We start from the raw sequence: 23,780 nt of genomic DNA, 5'->3' as shown, positions 1-23,780 counted from the left end.
TTTGGCGCCAAATTCTACCGGCCGCGCTCAGTCTTGTACGCGGAACGATCGCTCGCAATTCCTGGAATTCGCTAGCCGAAAATGACAGGGTCATTCACCTGCGCTAGATGTAGGAAGAGAGTTCGAAGCGCGTATAATATGGAATGCTCGAAATGCAAGCTGTTGTACGATTTAAAATGTCTACAAATCACAGAGCCTGTCTTTAAAACTTATACTAAAGCTTATAAAGATACGTGGATATGTTCCACATGCAAATGTTCGCAACCGGAATGTAAAGGATCAAAAACACCTCTACACGATGCGGACACTTCAAGTGATAACATATCACTACCGATTTGTAATAGCTCCTTCTCTAATCAAGAGCAATGGGACATGTCCAGCTTAATTTCAGACATTCGCGAAATAAAACTACAACTGAAAGATATTTCCCAAAAGAGTTCCGAGATTGAAGTTTTGAAGCAAGCTGTACAAGACCTAAAAAACCAATTGAACTCAGTTTCATTGTCTTACAATGAGAAAATTGACAAATATGAGCACACAATTAAAGAAAAAGACCATGAAATATCTTTTTTAAGAACCTCACTACAAACCCTACAACAAACTGTCGGCGACGAACAGCAACACTCTCTAAGGAACGAGTTGGAAATAGTGGGTGTCCCGGAGTTTGAGAACGAGAACCTGACCCACATCGTCATAGTGACGTCAAAAAAGATGGGCATTGACCTGGCTGACACTGATCTTGACAACATTTACCGTGCAGGTCCTTCTAAACCTAAAGTACAGACGGCTCACTCAAACACTTCGGATAGACTGCCTCGACCAATCGTCGTTAAGCTAATCCGTCGATCTAAACGCGACGATTTCTTAATGGCAGCAAAAAGCAGACGAAACATTACGTCAGCTGACATTGTTCCAGGGACTTCAAATAAACTCTACTTTAATGAAAGGTTAACCAAGGAAAGGCGACTGTTATTTCGTGACGCAAGAAACAGAGCCAACCAACACAACTTTCAATATTGCTGGACCCGAAACGGCGCAATATACGTCCGCAAAGGAGACAAGAAACCTGCCATTCATATTAAAAACACCGAGGACTTGGACTGTAAGATCGGCGCATGTGCAGTTGGGTCGTCTAATACAGCTGAACCTAATTAGAGTTACTCTTCTATTATTATGTTTTATAGTCAAATTCTGTCGATTCTCAGTTTTTATTACACTTCACACATACACAATACATTACACTTCCACAAACAATCTTAAATACATTTATCCTAAACCACTACACTACTTAATTCACACACACACCTCAATCAAAACACATTCAAACCTCATAAATCTCACCACGCATACCCAGGTTAACCAATGTACTAATATAACGTTTTCGTTCCCATTTCTATGTACTCGGGTAAGTAATCATTATATTATAACTAATCTACTATCCCCCAAAGCAACTGCAATTTTCATTATCAAGACTCATATACGTCTTTATAACCTGTCATTCTATCAAATATGTATTTATTTAAGATCTTTAAACATTTGTAATAAATGGCTATAATTAATAACGACTTTTTAAATCATATTGATAACCATTTCTCAATTGAATGTCAGGTAATAAACTTACTAGAAGATTGCAAATCAGCTTTGGGGAGTACTTATAACTTTAAACTACTGACTTTTAACGTGCGCAGCACTCAGCGTAATTTCAACCACTTTTTGGTTGCTATACATCGCTTAAACTTAAAGTTTGATGTCATTATTTTGACTGAATGTTGCTTGGCGGGAGGAGCTATTATCGGTCAAATTCCTGGTTATAAATCCTACGCTACATTAATAACTCAAAATAAGTGTGGAGGAGTAGTTGCTTACGTCAGAAATGATTGGAGCGCTATAGTCTCAGAACCAAAATTTCAAGAAGCTGAATGTCTTAATATAAAAATGTCAGAGACCCTCACAATACTCGGCATTTACCGTTCTCCGTCATTTAAAGAAACAAGCCATTTTTTTAATTCTCTCAGCACTACATTGAAATCTCTTCAAAACTCTACAGTAATACTAACAGGTGACATTAATATAAATATTTTAAATACAGAAACGAACAAGGATAACCCTGCTCCTGAATATCTTTGTCTTTTAGCTGAAGCTGGACTAATTCCAGCTATTACAGAGCCGACTAGAAATACTTCCTGCATTGACCATATTTTTATGACGGACAAACCCTGTAAATCTTTAGGAATTGTGTGCAAATCAGACATCACCGATCACAACTTCGCTATCTTAGGAACAAATATTGGAAAGAAAAGACAGAAAAAATACGACAGAATCGTTCGCAGGATAGATTTCTCAGCAGTCTCTACAGATCTCAATGACACTGATTGGTCTGAAGTGATGGAAGCTAAAGACGTAAACATAGCGACAGATACCTTTAATGAAATATTAACTCAATCAATAACTAAGCACACTTCTTCAAAGCGCATAAGACGATCCCAACTCATATTAAAACCCTGGATTACACCCGGTCTAATTAGGTGCATGCAACATCGTGACAAGCTTCATCTGGACTTGAGGCGACACCCAAATGACAAAACACGTAAATTAGTCTACACTAGGTATAGAAACTTCTTGACAGGACTACTACATAAGCTTAAAAATGAACACGAGGGAGGGGAACTAGAGCGAAACAGAAACAATCCGAAAGGTTTATGGAAGGTCATACAGAACATCAGCCAGCGCCCTCCTAAAGACAATACGTCTGTCGATCTCGTGTCTGCTAAATCTAACAGTAATGATTCCCTAAACTTCTGTAACGAATACTTTGCAAATGTTGGAAAAACTCTAGCCAACAAATTACTTCACACAATAGACAAAAGTCACGATGTATTAGTAAATAACGTTAAAGCAAACAATCCTGTCAACGAGTCACTTTTTATGCACCCCACGAACGAGGATGAAGTCGAGAGGTTGATCTTAAAATTAAGTAGTGATAGTGCTCCCGGTATTGATGGATTTAGTGCTGCGTTAATCAAAGCGATTAGACAAGCGATAATACCCCCACTCACACATATTTTTAATTTGAGTATCTCCTCCGGAGTTTTTCCACAAAAATGGAAACTAGCTGCTGTAGTACCAATATACAAAAACGGTCCAAAGAACGCACCCTCGAATTATAGACCCATTTCTCTTTTGAGTATCGCTTCTAAAATTCTCGAAAAAATTGTGAACAAACGTCTCGTCAATTTTCTAGAAAAACATAACATCATCTGTGACAATCAATACGGGTTTCGTAGAGGTAGATCAACTGAAAGTGCTGTTGAGTCGCTGGTTAAGTTAATCTGCAAGTACCTGGATAATGGGCAAAAATGCACAGGTGTATTTCTAGATCTTGCAAAAGCCTTCGACACTGTGTCAGTGCCAATTCTTCTAAAAAAACTAGAATATGCAGGCATCAGAGGCCATCCATTATCTTGGTTCCAAAGCTACCTTACTGACCGCCACCAATGTATAAAAATTTGCGATAACATCAGTGACAATCTACCCATTGAATTTGGCGTTCCCCAAGGTAGTGTGCTTGGGCCTACCCTCTTCCAGCTGTACATAAACGACATCTCTAGTCATCTTGCCTCCGATGTTGATGTCATCTGTTACGCAGACGACACTGCTCTTCTATTCCATGGCCAGTCATGGTCAACTGCTCTTGAAAACGCTAATCAGGGACTAATTAACATCAAAAACTGGTTAAATAATAACTTACTGACCCTAAACACATCAAAAACGAAATTCATCTGCTTCCACAAGACCAAAGTAACCGATCCAAATTCAATAACCCACTTAAAAATACATTCCACCTGCTCCGACGCTGCTCAATGTCACTGCGAAGAAATAGAAAGAGTTAAACATATTAAATACCTTGGGGTACATATTGACCAAAATTTATCTTTCAATCATCACATATCACAGTTAGGTGGAAGAGTCAGAAAGCAAATCTATGTCATGAAACTCCTAAGGAACTCCGCCGATATAAAAGTCTTGCGAATGGTCTACCAATCCCTGTGCGAATCCATAATAACATACTGTAATAGCGTATGGGGTGGAAAAGGCGTTACAATAATGCTAGAGCTCGAAAGAGCCCAGAGATCAGTCCTGAAGGTGATGCTGAAAAAGACATACCTATATCCTACCAATCTACTGTATGCTGAGGCGGGGGTACTAAATGTACGTCAACTGTTTATACTGAAATCTACACTCAAAATGCATCGTAAATTCATTACTTGTCCGGATTATAAAGATCTTCTAAACAAACGATCAATTAGGCTTCCCCTGCCTCAAGTAAATTCCTCATTCGCGCGACAACTTCCGGAGTTCATGCAATCTGTTATTTACAACAAGGTGGTAAATAGCTGTAATATTAAACTCTGCAATTCATACCAGGCCAAAAAACAAGTCCGTCAATGGCTATTAAAATTGTCTTACCTACATACAGAAATTATTATAAAACCTCTAACATAATGTTCCATACGTCTCTGTGGTCACACACCCAAACGCAACATACACACACACACACACACACCTCTCTTTCTCTCTCTCCCACACACGCACACACACACACACACACACACACACACACACACACACACACATACACACACACACACATACATACACACACACACACACACAATATCATATTAACATATTACTTACTACATACCTAATACTTCTATTGTTACATGTCCTTTTTTATAACTTAAAATTTTGTTGTATTTTCATCTTGATCTCAATATCTTTAAAGATTGTTCTAAATGTTTTAGATTCTAAGATTTGTTATGTCCTATCTTTCTTAATATAATTTTTAACTGTATTATTCTACTAGTAAGTTAAGTTTCCACCGGACTTGATGTATAATTTTATTAATTTTAAGCGAAAATTGTATCTCATTGAGCCACTGCGATACAGGGTGATCCCTAGTGCAGGGCTCGCTGTTAAGTGTTTAAATTGTACCTTGTTTGAGTAATAAAGAATTTTATTATTATTATTATTAAAAAATTCTTCAAAATTACACATTTATTTCACACTAGCTTTTGCCCGCGACTTCGTCCGCGTGGCGTGTTATATAAGAGAGAGATCTTCGTGTGTGTGGGAGTGCATATCAAATTTCAAGCATCTAACTTATGCAGTTTAGATTTTTTCATACATTTTTTTTCCCAATAACTCCCATTTTTCAAAATACAGCCAAAAATAAACTTTATATTTACTAAGGTATGCATGCATGCTAGATTGAATCAATTGATTGAATTGATTTTTTTTTAATTGATTGTTCATTGAGTTTTAATTTTAATACACACTTCCTCTCTTCCCTTCAACGTTGCTGTGCCCTACAGGGTCCATGTTTTAGTTCCTATGCCTATGTAACACCCCATTGTACTACATGGAATGCAATAAATAATTTAATTGAATTGAATTGAAAACATCTATCTTACGCGGTTTCGATTTTTTCATACAAATGTTTTTTTCCCGCTAACTCCCGTTTCCGTGGGAATTTTGCAATATCCTGTTGCAACTAAGGTTTAAGTTAACTAAAGTACCTGCATGCCAAATTTCAAGCGTCTAACTTAAGCGGTTTAGATTTTTCATACAAAAGGATTTTCCCGCTAATTTCCGTTCCCGTGGGAATTCCGGGAATTCCTTTCTTAGTGCACCTCTACGGTACCTAAGCTATGTCCCTTCCAAATTTCAAATGCCTACATTTAGCCGTTCAGGCTATGCGTTGATATGTCAGTCACTGAGTCAGTCAGTTTCTCCTTTTATTTAGATTTGATTTTTTCATACAAATGTTTTTTCCCGTTAACTACCGTTCCCGTGGGAATTTTGTAATATCCTGTTGCAACTAATCTTTAAGTTTACTAAAGTACCTGCATGCCAAATTTCAAACGTCTAACTTGAGTGGTTTAGATTTTTCATACAAAAGGATTTTCCCGCTAATTCCCGTTCCCGTGGGAATTTCGGGAATTCCTTTCTTAGTACACCTCTACGGTGTCTAAGGTACCTGCGTGCCAAATTTTAAACATCTTACTTGAATGGTTTAGATTTTTCATACAAAAGGATTTTCCCGTTAATTCCCGTTCCCGTGGGAATTTCGGGAATTCCTTTCTTAGTGCACCTCCACGGTACCTAAGGTACCTGCATGACAAATTTCAAACGTCTAACTTGAATGGTTTAGATTTTTCATACAAAAGGATTTTCCCGCTAATTCCCGTTCTCGTGAGAATTTCGGGAATTCCTTTCTTAGTGCACCTCCACGGTACCTAAGGTATCTGCATGCTAAATTTCAAATGTCTAACTTGAGTGGTTTAGATTTTTCATACAAAAGGTATTTCCCGCTAATTCCCGTTCCCGTGAGAATTTTGGGAATTCCTTTCTTAGTGCACCTCTACGGTACCTATGGTACCTGCATGCCAAATTTCAAACGTCTAACTTGAGTGGTTTAGATTTTTCATACAAAAGGATTTTCCCGCTAATTCCCGTTCCCGTGGGAATTTCGGGAATTCCTTTCTTAGTACACCTCTACGGTATCTAAGGTACCTGCATGACAAATTTCAAACATCTAACTTGAATGGTTTAGATTTTTCATACAAAAATATTTTTCCGCTAATTCCCGTTCCCGTGGGAATTTCGGGAATTCCTTTCTTAGTGCACCTCTACGTTATCTAAGGTACCTGCATGCCAAATTTCAAAAGTCTTACTTGAGTGGTTTAGATTTTTCATACAAAAGGATTTTCCCGCTAATTCCCATTCCCGTAGGAATTTCGGGAATTCCTTTCTTAGTGCACCTCTACGGTATCTAAGGTACCTGCATGCCAAATTTCAAACGTCTAACTTGAGTGGTTTAGATTTTTCATACAAAAGGATTTCCCTTCACTACTCTGCTCCTATTGATTGTAGCGTGATGAAAAGTATACTATGACCTGTCCAGGAGTGTGAAGAATAATTGTACCAAGTTTCATTAAAGTCCGTCCAGTAGTTTTTGTTTCTATAAGGAACATACAGACAGACAGACAGACAGACAGACAGACAGACAGACAGACAGACAGACAAAAATTTTACTGATTGCATTTTTGGCATCAGTATCGATCACTTATCACCCCCTGATAGTTATTTTGAAAAAATATTTAATGTACAGAATTGACCTCTCTACAGATTTATTATAAGTATAGATAATAACTATGTTTCAACTTAAAGTACGTTCATAAAAGGGTATTATATATGATTACAAGTAAAATTTTACCAAAAGCTTTTTCACTCGAAACTTATCTACACATTTCTTTCAATATAATTAAATAATTCTAAGGGCGCATCAATTATTAGTTATAAATTAGTATATACTACACGATAAAGTTGCACTCGCAATCTGAACTTATTATAATAATCACTGGTTCAAGTTACCGTAACTCGAAGCAGTAATATTTTTAATTAAAAATGGGTGCCATGTCGCTGTTGAATAGAAACTTATTCTTCTGTCGTTAAAAATTTAAAAATATTAAATATTTTTATATGGAAAGCTGAAAAAAACATTTCAATTGGATACCGGGTACGTCAAAAGCTGCGCAAGCGCTGGATATGGTAATCTTAAACAGAATGAAACGTTTCGAAAGTGTTTATTGCAGCTTTAATTAAGCCTTTATTAACCTAAACCACAGCCTATTTTCAGCCATTATAATACCAAAGGCTGGTTAATTTGGGGCCCTTTTTGGCTGAAAAAGCGCTTTTTCAGCTTTAATACAGCCAATTTAAATACCGTCATACAGCATTGATATTCTTAACCAGCACTTGTTCAGCGCTTATGCAGCAATTTTGTGCTACCTGGGCAAGGTCGATAACGTAGAGACTCCCTTAGGGAAACCCCACCCCCTAAGGCACACAAGTAAACACTAAAGTGGTGACCCCGCCCGTTGCTCGGACATTCACGCGTGCGTTACGGAGGATCAGTGTGTCAAAAAGTGTGGCATTCCTGCATCATGGCGCAGCCGCCACCACCGCCACGCCAGGAGGAAGATCAGCAGCGACGTCAGTTGCGGCAAGAAGTCAGCCATGACCTGGCTGCTATCAGCCTTGTGTCGAGGATCCCAGCGTTTTGGCGCGATATGCCGCGCATGTGGTTTGTCCGTTTTGAAGCCGTCATAGCGCACCCCCCGTGGAAAAACGCAGTAAGTGGACTAGCGACATTTTTTTTTTATTGCACCATTCAATTCAGCGTACACGAATACACCTTCTCACAAATTTTCATTAAGATATCAGTAAAAATGAAGAAATTATTACAAAAACAATGAAATTGTGCAACATTGATAAAAATATTTTTCCCCCTTTTTTTTTGGTATTTTCCCATATAGTAAAGTCATAATAACACTTACTTCGATTTTACACGAAAGTTTTTTAGGATGGTCGAATCGTAAGTAAACGTACTGACATGTTTCACGACATTATACGACACGACAGTGGTTGTACGTCTAGTTACTTCGTTATTCCACGAATGTTTTAGCGTTACTATTTGTTGTAACTCCAGCTACTTGCCTATTCTGCGAATCTTTTAGTGTAACGGTTTGGTGTAAATATAATCACGTAGTTTTTTCCAAGCAAGGTTTGATATTACTATTACGTTATTTCATTTATCTTCATTTTTCGATGATATATTTTACACTATACTCTTCGTAAATATGAATACAACTCTTTTAAAGACAATAATTTGAATCATTTGTCGTGTTATTCTAATTACCTGCAAATATAGACTACTTATTAATGTCCTAAGTAAATATACTTACTTATCACTAGCGTAAATCCCTATGTTTTATTTGGTTACTGTACTTACGCCGTGCCAGCGGCGGCGGGCTGCACACTCAAAGAGAGGTATTAGAAAGATATTAGAGAGGTATTACATCTATCCACCAATTTTTCGTCAATCTCGACTTTTTATTCAACCAAAAATCGACCCTATTATTACTGTACTGTAATCGTTATTTGTAGGGTCGTATGCTGATTGTGGTTTTACCACGGTAAAACCAAGATCACCTATAGACAAAATTATTGCCGACGAAGTTTATAAAAAACGACCTTATTATTATTGCACTGTGATCGTTATTTGTAGAGTGAAAGCTGATTGTCTATTTGTGATCGTAGTTTTACCACGGTATTCCGTCAGTCAGCATACGGCCCTACAAATAACGATCGCATTGTAGTAATAATAAGGTCGATTTTTGTTAGAATAAAAAGTCATGATTGACGAATGTTGGATAGATGTAATAAATATCTCTCTATTTAATTTGTTCATGGTGTCTACTCGAAGCGTGCATATCTTTGTGTGGAAGTAAAAAACCCAAGGATTATACGTATGCTCAACTTGGACAAAATCGAAGATGGTGAGTTATTTACTTATAAATAGACTAGCTAGATTTTAGGTACCTATTACCTTACCTACTTAGTATATTACTATTTATTAGACTATTAATATTATAAATATTTTGTTTTGTAAGGTTTACACAGAAGCAGATCCTACCTACCTACCTACCTGACGACCTACTTGACGTAAGTTGGTTTGGTTAATGCGTGATGATGATTGCACTGCTCTGTACTAATTATTAAAGTAAACTAAGCATGCCTATGTGCCTATTCGGTGCTTTTAATCTATAAACTAACTACCTATTTAAATTGGGGTGTGCCGTTTTTGTACATTCGCTATCACCTGGCATAGCACCTGGTATATGAATAAAATAAAGATATTTGAACAAAAAACTGTTACGTGATCAACTGTAGTATTTCGGCGTGGTTGTGAATTATCTACCTAGGTATATAAGTTAACTTTTGCAAAAACACCCTTGATTTTGTTGTTATTTGTGCGCTTGAGTTTGATATACATTTTATTATTAACGCATTGGTACTAACCTTCTATTGAATACCTAAATAACGATAAAATATCTAGGTCTGTGTCTAATTTTTAGGGTGATTTGGTAATGGGTCCTTTTTATTGCTTAACGTCTATTATGTACCTACCTACAAACAATGTATTTAAACCATTATGTTACAATTAACAGATTCCACTAATACTGCAACCCAATCCAGTACAACCCAGTGGAAGAATGACCAGAAATGCAAAAATATTTCAAGAAACTATGGGATATCTTCTCGTCGTAGTCAACATGAGACACATTCTCTTGAAGGTTCGTATGTACCTATCCGTATCCTACTAAAGTTCTTCTCTCGTGTGGGTTGAGACAATAATTGACTGAACTCATCAACCCTGGTATCAGGGTTACTACTGAGCCGCTATAGGTCCATGACATGCCTCATGTAACGACGACATACCTGCATACTTAATTAAGCCGCAACCGACTGCCTAGATCATCTTACTTTTGGGCAAAAAAAATAATATTAGTACCATTTCTGATTTACGACTTGGCCGGGAAGCTAAGCAGCTGAAAACGTTCCATGTTTTGTATGCCGAAATATCCTTTCAGTATTTGTATTCTAGATGTAGTTTTTTCTAGAGTTATCTCCTATGCAAACCAACTGGCTTTTAAGGGGTTTTAGCCAAGTTGCAAACGATTAAGTACCTACGTAAAACGACAGTGACAGTGATTTGAGAGATTGACATGTAAACATTTTTATCACTGACACTGTCGCTTTTCGGATACGTTGGAAAATTGGCTCATCTCTAAGCTTACTATAATAGGTATTAATGGTTGTTTTTCTTTTTAGTAATTTATTATCATACTTAATAGTTTTTTATATTTTGTCATTTGCAGGTTCTACCGAAAAGCAAAGAGGGGGTGATCGGAAAGGAGCAAAATGTTCAAGAAAACACTTAATGACTAACTGTAATAACTGAAAATGAAGGTTTTTCTAATAAAGGCAAGTGCCATACCGTATTAATATATTTTGTGATTATGCATGTATTAATTAATAAACGTTTTAAAATTAAAAGTTGGATTTTAATTACAAATAGAAATAACTCCCTGAAAACTAAAAACCCATGCGGGTCAAACGGCTTTCGGCACAGCTAGTAAATAAATAATTTTTTTTAATACAAATTAGAATAAACACTTAATTTAACACTGATTTTATTTGTTTCAATATACAGGGTGGCCCAAAAGTTCACGTTCAAAATGAAAAATTTGATGGAGGGGCTCATTAGCTACCAGAAACACAAGATTATTTACGGTTTAGGAGATATGACCCATTTTACACCTTTTTCTTGATTTTCTATCTTACTTCAGAAATCATCATTTTGTCGCTATCCCTTTCTTAATAATTCTAATTTTTTCTTTCTAATTTCTAATTATTTTGCTTCATAACTATGCCTAAGTATGTGTATCGCTAGGTGAAAAAATAAAAACAATCGAATGAAAGATAAAAAAGTCATTGGAAGTTGGAAGTCAAAGTGAGAATTCGTCTAAAATTGTTACAGTTGTAAGTCTTCGCCGAAGAATAATAAACACATGAGATTTTCATGAACCCTGAAAGTGTTTTTAAAAACTGCTCCATTTAATAGGCTTTTAGACACATCCAAAAAAGTACCCTTAATAGGAGCATAAAACTAAGTAATTAGCCCTCAAAGATTGCAAGACAGACAGATTTTATTTTAGCATCTTATAGTATGAATCACCAACAGTGTTTGGGGATAACTTTTTCCTTCATTACAATATGAATACCAAAAGTGACTGCAAGTTTTGTCTTCAGACTGTTGCTATGTCTACCCTGTTAGCGATTATGAGCGTGATTTTTTGTATTGAAAATGTGTCTTTGACCACAAAGGTAGTTAAAGGTTGTTAAAGAACAACGTTAGAAAGAAGCAGCTACCTACATTGTATGAGAATGTAAATTTTTCCTTCAAATCTGTCTATCTTGCAATCTTTGAGGTCTAATTATTTAGTTTATTGCTTCTATTAAAGGTACTTTTTTTGATGTGTCTAAAAAGCTATTAAATGGAGCAGTTTTTTAGAGATACCTACTTTCAGCGTCCATGCCAATCTCATGTGTTAATTATTCTTCGGCGAAGTTTTAACAACTGTGACAATTTTGGTCCAATTCTCACTTTGACTTCCAATAACTTTTTTTTTGTCTTTGATTTGACTGTTTTTATTTTTTTACCTAGCGGTATATATCTTTAGACATAGTTGTGAAGTAAAATAAAATAATTATTAAGAACGGGATAGCGACAAAATGATTATTTCTGAAGTAAGGTAGAAAATCTAGAAAAAGGTACAAAATAGGTCATATCTCCTAAACTATAAATAATGACTGAACATACATGGGGGTGTTTCTAGTAGCTAATGAGCCACTCTATCTAATTTTTCATTTTGAACTTGAAGTTCTGGGCTACCCTGTATAATGTATGAGCATACATACTTCTACATTCTAGACTAACCCCTGCAACAAACAAGTATTTAAAGATACATACAATTATTTTGAGATATTTCCTTATTAAAAAAGCAATTTCTATAGTTACACTATCAAAGATCATTTACTTTCACGTGGAACAAATAGGTTTCTCAACTTACGCAAAACATGTTGTTAAAATTTTTCGTGTAAGAACGAAGTAACTAATACTTACAACATCCGAGTAAGATGTAATCGGAAGGTGAACAACGTTGTAGGTAAAGTTACAACTGTCAATGTTGTTTGCACTACGTAATAATAAAGCAGTATCGGTACTTACAACGGAACGTTTGATTATAGTTTCGTGGAATATCTACGCAACCGTGTTTTTTCAATTTTTTTTCAAATATACACAATTAATTAAAAATTTATAAATGTGGGTCAATCCGGGCTACTTTTTGCTATTATTTTCTCTTTGAAGGTTATTTCCAGGACTTATAACTAATTAGTAGGACAGTTTTTTTTAGCTCCTGAAAAGTTGATAAAATCAACTTACTGCGTTTTTCCACGAAGGGTGCGATAGGGCCTCAGCATCAAAGCGAAGCAGTTAAGTTTGACCTTGTGCTATCAAAGCTAGACAAAGAGGAGATAAGCCAGATTTCCGACTTGATTGACGACCCACCAGAACAGCAACGTTATACAGTGCTCAAGAATCGTCTGATGAAGATATTTCAAGAGAGTGCAGAGGCTCAGTTCCACAAGCTCGTCAAGGAGATGGACTTAGGTAGTCAGCGTCCATCACAGTTGCTTGCCAAGATGCGTGAACTAGCGAAGAACTCAGGTACAGCAGGTGACACTCTTAAGAACCTGTGGATGACTCGACTACCGGGTTGGGTACGTGCTATATTAGCAAGCTCAAGCGCAGACACGAAGCTTGATGACCTCGCGAGCATGGCAGACAAGATTATGGACAATCTACGGAGTGGTGACATAGCAGCAGTGGACACACCGACGGCATCTACATCAGCCGTCAAATTGGAGCTGTTATCGCAAGTAAGAGACCTGTCAATGGAGCTCAAGGCCTTACGGTGTGAGGTGAACAGCATCAGAGGACGCGGCCGACCATTACAGCGCGGAAACGGCCGCTGGGGTCGCAGCAGATCCCGCTCGCAGTCCAGGCCAAGACGTACACCACAGAGCCCTGACTGGTTATGTAAGCATCACTACCGATACCGCGGAGCAGCGTGGAAGTGTGAGGCGCCCTGTAACTGGGTAAACAAGCCTACTGTGCAGAGAGACAATACGAACAGTCCGGGAAACTAACGTCGGTACAGTCTGGTGCGGTGGCGGAGTGTACGAGTTACAATGAAAATCATCGCTTGTGTGTAACAGACTCAAAGTCGGGAATGAACTTTCTTATAGATACCGGTGCTAATGTATCCGTTGTCCCCATGTCTAAAGTGAACCCTAATAAATATGATACAAACTGTTCATATAAACTTTTCGCTGCGAACGGTACGGAAATAAAAACATACGGTATAGTAACGCTAGAACTTAACTTAGGCTTAAGGCGAAGTTTCACATGGCCGTTTATTATTTGTAATGTAAACAAACCTATTATTGGAGCTGATTTCTTAAACAAACATCAATTGTTAGTCGATTTGTACAATAAAAAATTGGTAGATGGAGTAACCGAATATTGTGCGATAGGTATCATCGTAAGTCATGATGAACCAGTAATCAAAAGTATTCAGGATGATAACCCTTATCGTGATTTATTGGAACAATTTACAGAGATAACCCGTCCCGTGTCATTCAAGGAGAAAACACCGTCACATGCAGTGAAGCACCACATCGAAACGACCGGCCCACCCGTCCACGCGCGGCCGAGACCCCTGCCGCCAGACAAGTTACTTAAGGTAAGGGAAGAATTCCGTTTTATGCAGGAAGCCGGCATTTGCAGACCATCAAGAAGTCAATGGGCTTCACCATTACATGTTGTACCAAAAAAGGACGGTAAGTTACGACCATGCGGAGACTATCGTCGCCTTAACGCTGTAACGAAACCCGATCGCTACCCAGTTCCGAGACTTCACGACTTTACCTATAGACTGTCAGGTAAAAAAGTGTTTAGTAGAATTGATATTAACCGTGCTTATCATTACATTGAGGTAGCGGAGGAAGACATAGAGAAGACAGCAATCATAACACCGTTTGGATTGTTCGAGTTCCCGCGAATGACCTTCGGGTTACGAAACGCAGCACAAACTTTCCAAAGGTTTATGGACAACACTGTACTTTATGACATCGAAAGTATTGGGTCATCTGATAAAGGAACATCCACACTATTTTGTTACATCGATGATGTCATCATTGCATCAGAAAATGACGAGGTACATAGAGAACATGTTAAGACGATTTTTGAACCTCATCATCAGCCGTATGACGCCCACTGCTGGGCATAGGCCTCCCCCAAGGATCTCCACGACGATCGGTCCTGCGCTGCCCGCATCCAGCGGCTTCCCGCGACCTTCACCAGATCGTCGGTCCACCTTGTAGCGGGCCTACCCACTGAGCGTCGTCCGACACGTGGTCGCCACTCCAGAACCTTTCCGCCCCATCGGCCATCGGTTCTCCTCGCTATGTGTCCTGCCCACTGCCACTTCAGCTTTGCAATTCTTCGAGCTATGTCGGTGACTTTAGTTCTCCTGCGGATCTCCTCATTTCTGATTCGATCGAGCAGGGAAATACCGAGCATAGCTCTCTCCATTGCCCGCTGAGCGACACCGAGCCTCCTCACGAGACCCATAGTAAGCGGCCACGTCTCACTGCCGTAGGTCATCACTGGCAACACGCACTGGTCAAAGAATTTCGTCTTGAGACACTGAGGTATTTTGGACGAGAAGATATTCCGCAGCTTCCCGAACGCTGCCCATCCGAGTTGGATCCGACGAGAGATCTCTTTCTCGAAGTTGGACTTACCTAACTGGATTATTTGTCCTAGGTAAATGTACTGGTCTACAACTTCGAGTGTAACGTTCCCAACCTGAACTGGAGTGGGTGCGACATGGTCGTTGGACATAATTTTTGTCTTTGCCATGTTCATGCTAAGACCCACTCGTTGGGATGCGTTACTGAGATGCTCGAGCATGGTGTTCAGGTCTTCCAGAGTCTCAGCCATTAGGACTATATCATCGGCAAATCGAAGGTGCGTCAGGTACTCGCCGTTGATGTTGATGCCAAATCCTTTCCAGTCCAGAAGCTTAAAAATATCCTCCAATGCAGCAGTGAACAGTTTCGGAGAGATGACATCTCCCTGTCTCACTCCTCGCTGCAGTTGGATCGGATTAGAGCTCTGGTTCTGTACTCGAACTGACATAGTGGCATTTTGGTAGAGGTCCCTTAGCACTTCGATGTACCTATGGTCCACTTGGCACCTCTGAAGAGACTGCAACACCGCCCAGGTCTCGATCGAATCAAAGGCTTTCTCATAGTCCACAAACGCCAAGCAAAGTGGCAGATTATACTCTTCGGTCTTCTGTATAACCTGCCGCAGCGTATGGATGTGGTCTATGGTGCTAAAGCCTTTTCGGAAACCGGCTTGTTCGGGAGGCTGGGAATCGTCAAACCTGCAAGCGAGACGATTCGTAATGACCCTCGAAAACAACTTGTAGACATGGCTCAGAAGCGAGATAGGTCTGTAGTTCTTCAGTAGGGCTTTATCACCTTTCTTGAAGAACAAGATCACCTCGCTTCCGCTCCATGCCCTTGGCGTTTTGCCCTGAAATATGACGGAATTGAAGAGCCTTTGGAGGACTTTAAGTATTGGCGTTCCGCCCGCTCTCAGAAGTTCTGCTGTGATTCCGTCATCTCCTGCCGCTTTGTTGTTTTTGAGTTGTTTGAGGGCCATCGTAATCTCGTACAGGCTGACGTCCGGGATATCTTCAGTGTAGTGTCGGGTAAGCTTGGCTCGAGGGTCTCGAGCCATGCTTTCGCCTGATGTTTTCGTGGAATATAGCTGTCTATAGAAACTCTCAATCTCCCTCAGGATTTCGGGAGTCGACGAAATGATTCTGCCGTCCTCAGTTTTCAGTCTCGCTAGTTGACTTTGCCCAATAGACAGATCTTTTGCGAACACCTTGGAGCCCTTGTTCCGCTCTATAGCCTCTTTAATACGTTTAGTATTAAATTGGCGAAGGTCGCTCGTCAAAGACTTCGAGATCTGTCTATTAAGTTGTCTATAACGTAAGACATCCGCTGAGTCCTGCAGTCTCATTTCGTGTCTCTTATCCATGAGTTCGAGTGTGTGTGCGGAGAGTTTCTGCGTTTTGGTACGGCGGGTTCTAAAGTGTTTAGAACCTACCGTACGGACAGCATCCACCATCAGGTTGTTTATATCGTCCACGTCTGCGCAGTTCTCAAGGTACTCGAAGCGGTTTTGAAGCTCAAGCTGAAAGCGCTCGGGGTTTTGGATTTGGGCTGGCGCCGGTCGGAGCGTGGATTTTATCAGTCGCGATCTTTCTAGCTTGATATTGATATTCAATGTGCCTCTTACCATGCGGTGATCGCTTCCCGTCTTAACGGCATTGATCACAGAGACATCATTGAATATGTGCTTTTTCGTCGACATGATAAAATCGATCTCATTTTTATACCTGCCGCTGGGACTCATCCAGGTCCATTTGCGGGTCGCGGGCTTCCTGAAGAAGGAGTTCATCATATAGAGGTTCTCCTTCTCCATAAAGTCCGCAAGCATCCCGCCTCTGGTGTTCCGGACCCCAAATCCAAATTGCCCCACTCTCAGCTCGTTACCGCAACGTTTCCCCAACTGTGCATTAAAGTCCCCCATCACAATCGTGTAGTGGCTTTTATGGCTATGCATGGCTTTAGAAATCTCCTCATACATCGTCTCCACTTCGTCATCATGGTGTCCCGAGGTCGGAGCGTATACCTGGATGACAGTCAGCGAATATCGCGATAATATTCTGAGTACCAGGTACGCTACCCTGCTCGAAACACTACCGATGTTCAACACGTTGTTGACTAGGGACTTGTGGACGATAAACCCGACACCACCCATGGACAGTTGCTCGCCCTCCCGGAAGTACAGCAAGTTACCGGAGCCCAGAGTTATCGTGTCCTCGCCCTTTCTTCGGACTTCAGACAACCCCATGACATCCCAGTGTAACTTGCTGATAGATTCTTCCAGCTCGGTAAGCTTCTCGTCGGTCCTCAGTGTGCACGTGTTATATGTTGCCAGGTACAGTCGTCGTTGGTGGTAGCCGAATCCAGCCCGGAGATTCTTCGCACCCCCTGCCCCGCCGTTACCGTAGCCGCTACCGTAGCCACGGACAACGGGGCTGCCGGGGACTGGGGGCCGTTTCTTATGTGTAGAGGTCATGTTGGGGGGGGTTTGGACCATAAGCCCACCGCGCTGGTCCAGTGCGTGTTGGTGGGTCGCCAGAGCCTCTTTCGTTGAATAGCAGGATGTACCGCGTGCAGGCGAGGTTGGCTTGGGCTCCGAAAGGTGTCGTTTGGAGCCCCTTACATCCCGATTTCCATCAGATTTTTGAACAGTTAAACAAAATTGGAATGACAATTAATTTGAGTAAATGCATATTTGGGCAAGAACAAGTAGATTTTTTGGGGTATAACGTTACGTCAGAAGGAATTTCACCCCTTCCGGATAAGGTACAGGCAATATCAGATTTTCCAAAACCTGAAACGATTGAACAGTTAAGACGATTTTTAGGGATGGTTAACTTTTATAGATCGCATTTGCCGCATGCAGCACAAGATCATGCTCATCTTAACAAGTTCTTACATAACTCTAGGAAAAAGGATCAGACTAAGATTGAATGGGACACCGAGGCAGTAGCTGCATTTGAGAAGTGTAAGGAAAGCCTAAAAAGCGCCGCTACACTATCACATCCAGCAACAGAAGTTCCATTAGCGTTGATGACAGACGCATCAAACACGTGCGTAGGTTCAGTCTTACAGCAGAGAGTCAACAATGTATGGCAACCGTTGGGTTATTTCAGTAAAGGTCTATCAGAGACGCAACGTAAATATAGTACGTACGACCGAGAGCTACTTGCCATATACATGTCAATAATGCATTTCAGGAACCTTATTGAAGGACGCGAACTTACGGTATTCACAGATCATAAGCCGTTAACTTATGCATTAACAAAGGTGAGTTCAGAAAAGGAAACCCATAGGCGTATACGACAATTGTTATATATCAGTGAGTATACCAGTAACATTCAACATGTGAGCGGAAGCGAAAACATAGTAGCTGACGCGCTATCACGTGTTGAGACGATAACATGCCCCACGAATGTAGACTTCGACGAACTCGCAACAGCGCAGGAAAACGACGATCTAATTTCGCAGACTCAGGGCGGATACAGTGTGGGGAGCGTGCAGTTGAAACGACTCAGCTTGCCAGGCGCGAACAAAGGTATTTATTGTGACGTATCAACGGGTTATATTCGACCTTATATTCCAGAGAAGTTCAGGAAACAAGTTTTCGAGTCAGTTCATCAAATTAGTCACCCAGGTATCAGAACATCAATGAAGATGGTTGCTTCTAGGTTCTTTTGGCCGAGTATTAATAAGGATGTACGTACATGGGCGAAAACTTGTGTGAATTGTCAAAAGAGTAAGGTAAATCGTCATGCAGTATCGAGTTTAGGTCAGTTTTTGCCCAGCGAAAGATTTCAGCATATACACATAGATATTGTTGGTCCGTTACCAACCACGCAACGAGGTCACAGGTATTTAGTTACAATAATAGACAGATTTACGCATTGGCCAGAGGCAGTACCTACCAGTGACATCACAGCAGATACAGTAGCCAGAGCATTATACGACAACTGGATTAGTAGATTCGGTTGCCCTTCCCAGCTGACTAGTGATCAAGGTAGGCAGTTTGAAAGCGAACTCTTTAGCAGCCTACTTCGATTACTAGGAGTACAGCGGATCAGGACAACACCCTACCATCCACAGAGTAATGGTAAGATAGAGAGATGGCATCGATCTCTAAAGGCAGCACTTACTAGCCGGTTAATTGATAACACGTCATGGGATGAAGAATTACCCACCGTACTGCTTGGACTACGCGCCGCCAGCCGGTGTGACACAGGCCTTAGTGCAGCCGAGTTAGTAACAGGTCAGTCATTACGCTTACCCGGAGATTTTTATAACGACACATGTCTCAGTTCTGTTGATCAATATACTTTTGTAGAGAAGTTACGCAACATAGTGCACAGTGTGCGACCCAAGCCTCGAGTTGATAGCGATCCTCGTAAGTTATTTATACATAAAGATCTCAAGACTTGCAAAAGTGTATTTATCCGGAATGACGCAGTGAAGAAACCTTTGACCCCTACTTACGATGGCCCATACAGCGTCATAAGTAGGACAGATAAAGTTTTTAAAGTTCAGTTAGACAACAGACAGGTAAATATAGCTATAGATAGGCTAAAACCTGCATATTTATTAGAGTCAGAAACATGTGTTGAGAAATCAGGTCCAATATCAGGCAGTACAAACGTAGATTTAAATTCAGAATTAAGTAGAGAGAATAACGATAAGTTAATCATTTATACCACCCGGTGTGGCAGAACCAGTAGGCCACCGGTGCGTTTTCTTATATAATATAGAGTAATCATTAAATGTATGTCATATGAAATTTCTTGTAAATGTAACCTCAAAGTTTCAATCATTTTACGTAGAACTCTCAAGAGTATACTTTGTTTAAATATTGTGATAGATGCCTATCATAGTGACTATGGGCAAACAACAATCTAAGAACGCTGAAGTTGTTATTGCTCAGCAAGGATCAGATAACTCGGCCACAGCCGCTATTGAGAGAAAGTTAGAACTTTTTAGTTTACTTGCTATAGCGATGATAGTGATAATCATGTGTATATGTATCTACGTGAGGTGTAGAAGATGTGGCCGAAGTGTGAAAGAAAGAGTAATGAAGGATATCATCTCGATGGCAGAGCAGGGACGCGCAGCCGGGGCAGTAGCCCAAACAGCAGGCCCGCCGGCCGCGAAACCTCCCAATTCCTCTGCATCTTCTACATTTTATTGATAACGGTATTGTTTAATTATTGCGTATTGTGTTAAATTTTTAAGTAGAGTCAGTAAGTATAATAGGCTTACACATAACATTTTTGTATTATTTCCATTTTCGTAATTCTGTGTAATTTTAAATTAAATAACGTAACTTATATTTACTGTCTACCCCGTAAGAGATGGTAACTACTTGTTCATAACAACATGTAACAATCAGTTCTTATTTTTGTTTTGCATAGCATTGTATTCAATTCAGTGAATGTAATTTTACACCCATGCCCGTTGCCACTGTGTGTTCGAGTCATGTGTCAGCAAATGCATACTTTGTTTATAAAGTCAATAGCGTTATTTTGAACTGTAACAAATTAAAGTAATGGTTACCCTATGATTGTAAATTTTAGGACATTCTTTTTTTTTCAAATTTATTTAATTTTTTATAAAAGGGGGGGAGTATTGTAGGTGCTGACACAGCGCTAGCGCACAGCTAGCGGAGGCAGCCCCTCGCCTCACTTTACGTTTTAGTCTCTACGGTCCGGGCAACGGGGCAACACGCCTCAGAATTGGCTTTTCTAATATTTTATGTAGAACGCGCGCTCTACTGTGTTGATAAAGTGTAATGTAAATCTACTATGTTTTCTGGAAAATAGACAGTGATCCCTATTAAGTGATTTTATTCATGAGCCCCAATAACACACCAAGGTCGATAACGTAGAGACTCCCTTAGGGAAACCCCACCCCCTAAGGCACACAAGTAAACACTAAAAAATGTTTAATAAAATATCACGGAGTGTGCGAAAGTACCTATTCTCGGCTGACTGAAACGAGGAAGCGAATAAACGAACCGCTCGGGTTATATGTAATTAGATAATGGAATTACAACATTTGTATATGCACAATATATTCCCCAATAGAACTACATGGTTAACACAATATTTGAGAGTAAAATCCATAGGCCATGTACGGTACGAACTACTGACAATCCGGTTCACTAAGGACCAAATAACATGTACGAAAAATAAGTAGGTTTTCGGGAATGAACTGTGAAGGACCAGTTAGCCTTATGTAGTTTAAAGTAAGTATATAAAGATCTCCACGATTGTAGGCACTCTCCTCAATAAAACATAAAAGAAATGAGCCACTCACCACGTGATCACGGCGTCGCCCTATGAAGTACCGGCCGGTAGCTGATGTTTGAGATGTATTACACAATGTTTCCTTTTGATTTTGTATATAATAGTTACAGTACAGTTTCTAGATCAGAGGCACAAGTCCACGAAGAATATTATCAATTATTTCATCACAAAAACAATATTAAAATGCGGAGCACACAGTAGTGGGTGTCACGCGCAAGATGGAGAGTTTTTTTTTTAATGACACCGAGGCTGTGGTTGTCATTGACGTACAGCCTAGTAGCTTGTAGACACATAACTTATATGCAATATTGAAAAAAGAACCAAACAATCGTGTTTCACTTAATACTTAAACAAAACAATAATTAAATCTTAAACATTCATAATAGTTTGATTTATTCATACCTACCAAACCAACAGACAGGTAACTTAGGCCTTCGCCACACTTGATGGAAATTAAGTCGTGGATCTTCCGCAACGGAACGCCGATACAAGTATTTGTATACTATATTGTCTTGCACAATCATTGAAATTAATCACCGTAGATTCAAAATTTATAGGATAAAAAGTAGCCTATGCGTTAATGCAGTAGCTATGTGATATATCTAGCTACCATATTTGAAAGAAAGAAAGAAAGAAAGAAAATATTTATTTCCATATTGGACGCCACATTTACAAACTTACATTACAGAAATAAAATAAAAAAAAAAAAATAGAAAGAAAAAACAAAGACAAAAAGACAAATAATACAGACATTAAATACACAATGGAGGCGCCCAAAATAAAAAAAGGATCTCCCTCAGCATAATGCCGTGACACGTGCTTAGCACGGGCCGCGGCGCTGGTATTATGGGAGACCTATCGAACGTGAGCCACGGACACACCAAACTCAATTACGTACCTACTTATATACAATAAAGAAAACATACTATGATACTTACATAGATTATAATGCATTACTTATACTTGATATTAAAGATATATACTATTCCTATTAAAGATATATATGCAAAATGAATAAATAAAACTTACTTATAATAACAAAACTACTAATGAAAAGAATACATTATAATAGGTAAATTATGGAGACGTGTAACTGTGTAGTGTGTGTGAGTGTATGTACAACGTTGCTATTTGTGCAAATCTCAGCCTCTCAGCGTTCAACATGCGCGAAAGAAAGTGCGACTATCTCGTTCTGCCATGAGCCGCTCGGCGCGGCGCTCGCTTCATACTGGCTACGGCAGTCACCGGTGACGCGTCCGCGCATCAACCGCAACTCAAAAACAACCTCACTTTCGACAAAACAGATCATTCATCTATACTTATAATAAATCTGTAGAGAGGTCAATTCTGTACATTAAATATTTTTTCAAAATAACTATCAGGGGGTGATAAGTGGTCGATACTGATGCCAAAAATGCAATCAGTAAAATTTTTGTCTGTCTGTCTGTCTGTCTGTCTGTCTGTCTGTCTGTCTGTCTGTATGTTCCTTATAGAAACAAAACCTACTGGACGGATTTTAATGAAACTTAGTACAATTATTCTTCACACTCCTGGACAGGTTATAGTATACTTTTCATCACGCTACAATCAATAGGAGCAGAGTAGTGAAGGGAAATTCTTTTGTATGAAAAATCTAAACCACTCAAGTTAGACGTTTGAAATTTGGCATGCAGGTACCTTAGATACCGTAGAGGTACACTAAGAAAGGAATTCCCGAAAATCCTACGGGAACGGGAATTAGCGGGAAAATCCTTTTGTATGAAAAATCTAAACCACTCAAGTTAGACGTTTGAAATTTGGCATGCAGGTACTTTAGTAAACTTAAAGCTTAGTTGCAACAGGATATTACAAAATTCCCACGGGAACGGTAGTTAGCGGGAAAATCCTTTTGTATGAAAAATCTAAACCACTCAAGTTAGACAATTGAAATTTGGCATGCAAGTACCTTAAGTACCGTAGAGGTGCACTAAGAAAGGAATTCCCAAAATTCTCACGGGAACGGGAATTAGCGGGAAAATCCTTTTGTATGAAAAATCTAAACCACTCAAGTTAGACAATTGAAATTTGGCATGCAAGTACCTTAAGTACCGTAGAGGTGCACTAAGAAAGGAATTCCCAAAATTCTCACGGGAACGGGAATTAGCGGGAAAATCCTTTTGTATGAAAAATCTAAACCACTCAAGTTAGACGTTTGAAATT

At 39.6% G+C, this 23,780-nt stretch overlaps 1 protein-coding gene across 1 annotated transcript; it reads left to right on the top strand.

Moving 5' to 3' along the window:
• Positions 1 to 8,009: 8,009 nt before the first annotated feature.
• Positions 8,010 to 13,683, top strand: LOC126381340 (uncharacterized). The gene is made up of 2 exons (XM_050030836.1): positions 8,010 to 8,198; positions 12,934 to 13,683. Exons 1-2 carry the CDS (start codon positions 8,010 to 8,012, stop codon positions 13,681 to 13,683), a joined length of 939 nt encoding a protein of 312 aa, XP_049886793.1.
• The last annotated feature ends 10,097 nt before the right edge of the window (positions 13,684 to 23,780 follow it).

Source organism: Pectinophora gossypiella, unplaced genomic scaffold (genome assembly GCF_024362695.1).
Source record: "Pectinophora gossypiella unplaced genomic scaffold, ilPecGoss1.1 Pgos_46, whole genome shotgun sequence".
Lineage (NCBI taxonomy): Eukaryota > Metazoa > Arthropoda > Insecta > Lepidoptera > Gelechiidae > Pectinophora > Pectinophora gossypiella.
Note: the sequence above shows the minus strand (reverse complement) of the source record. Positions and strands in the feature narration are given on the sequence as shown.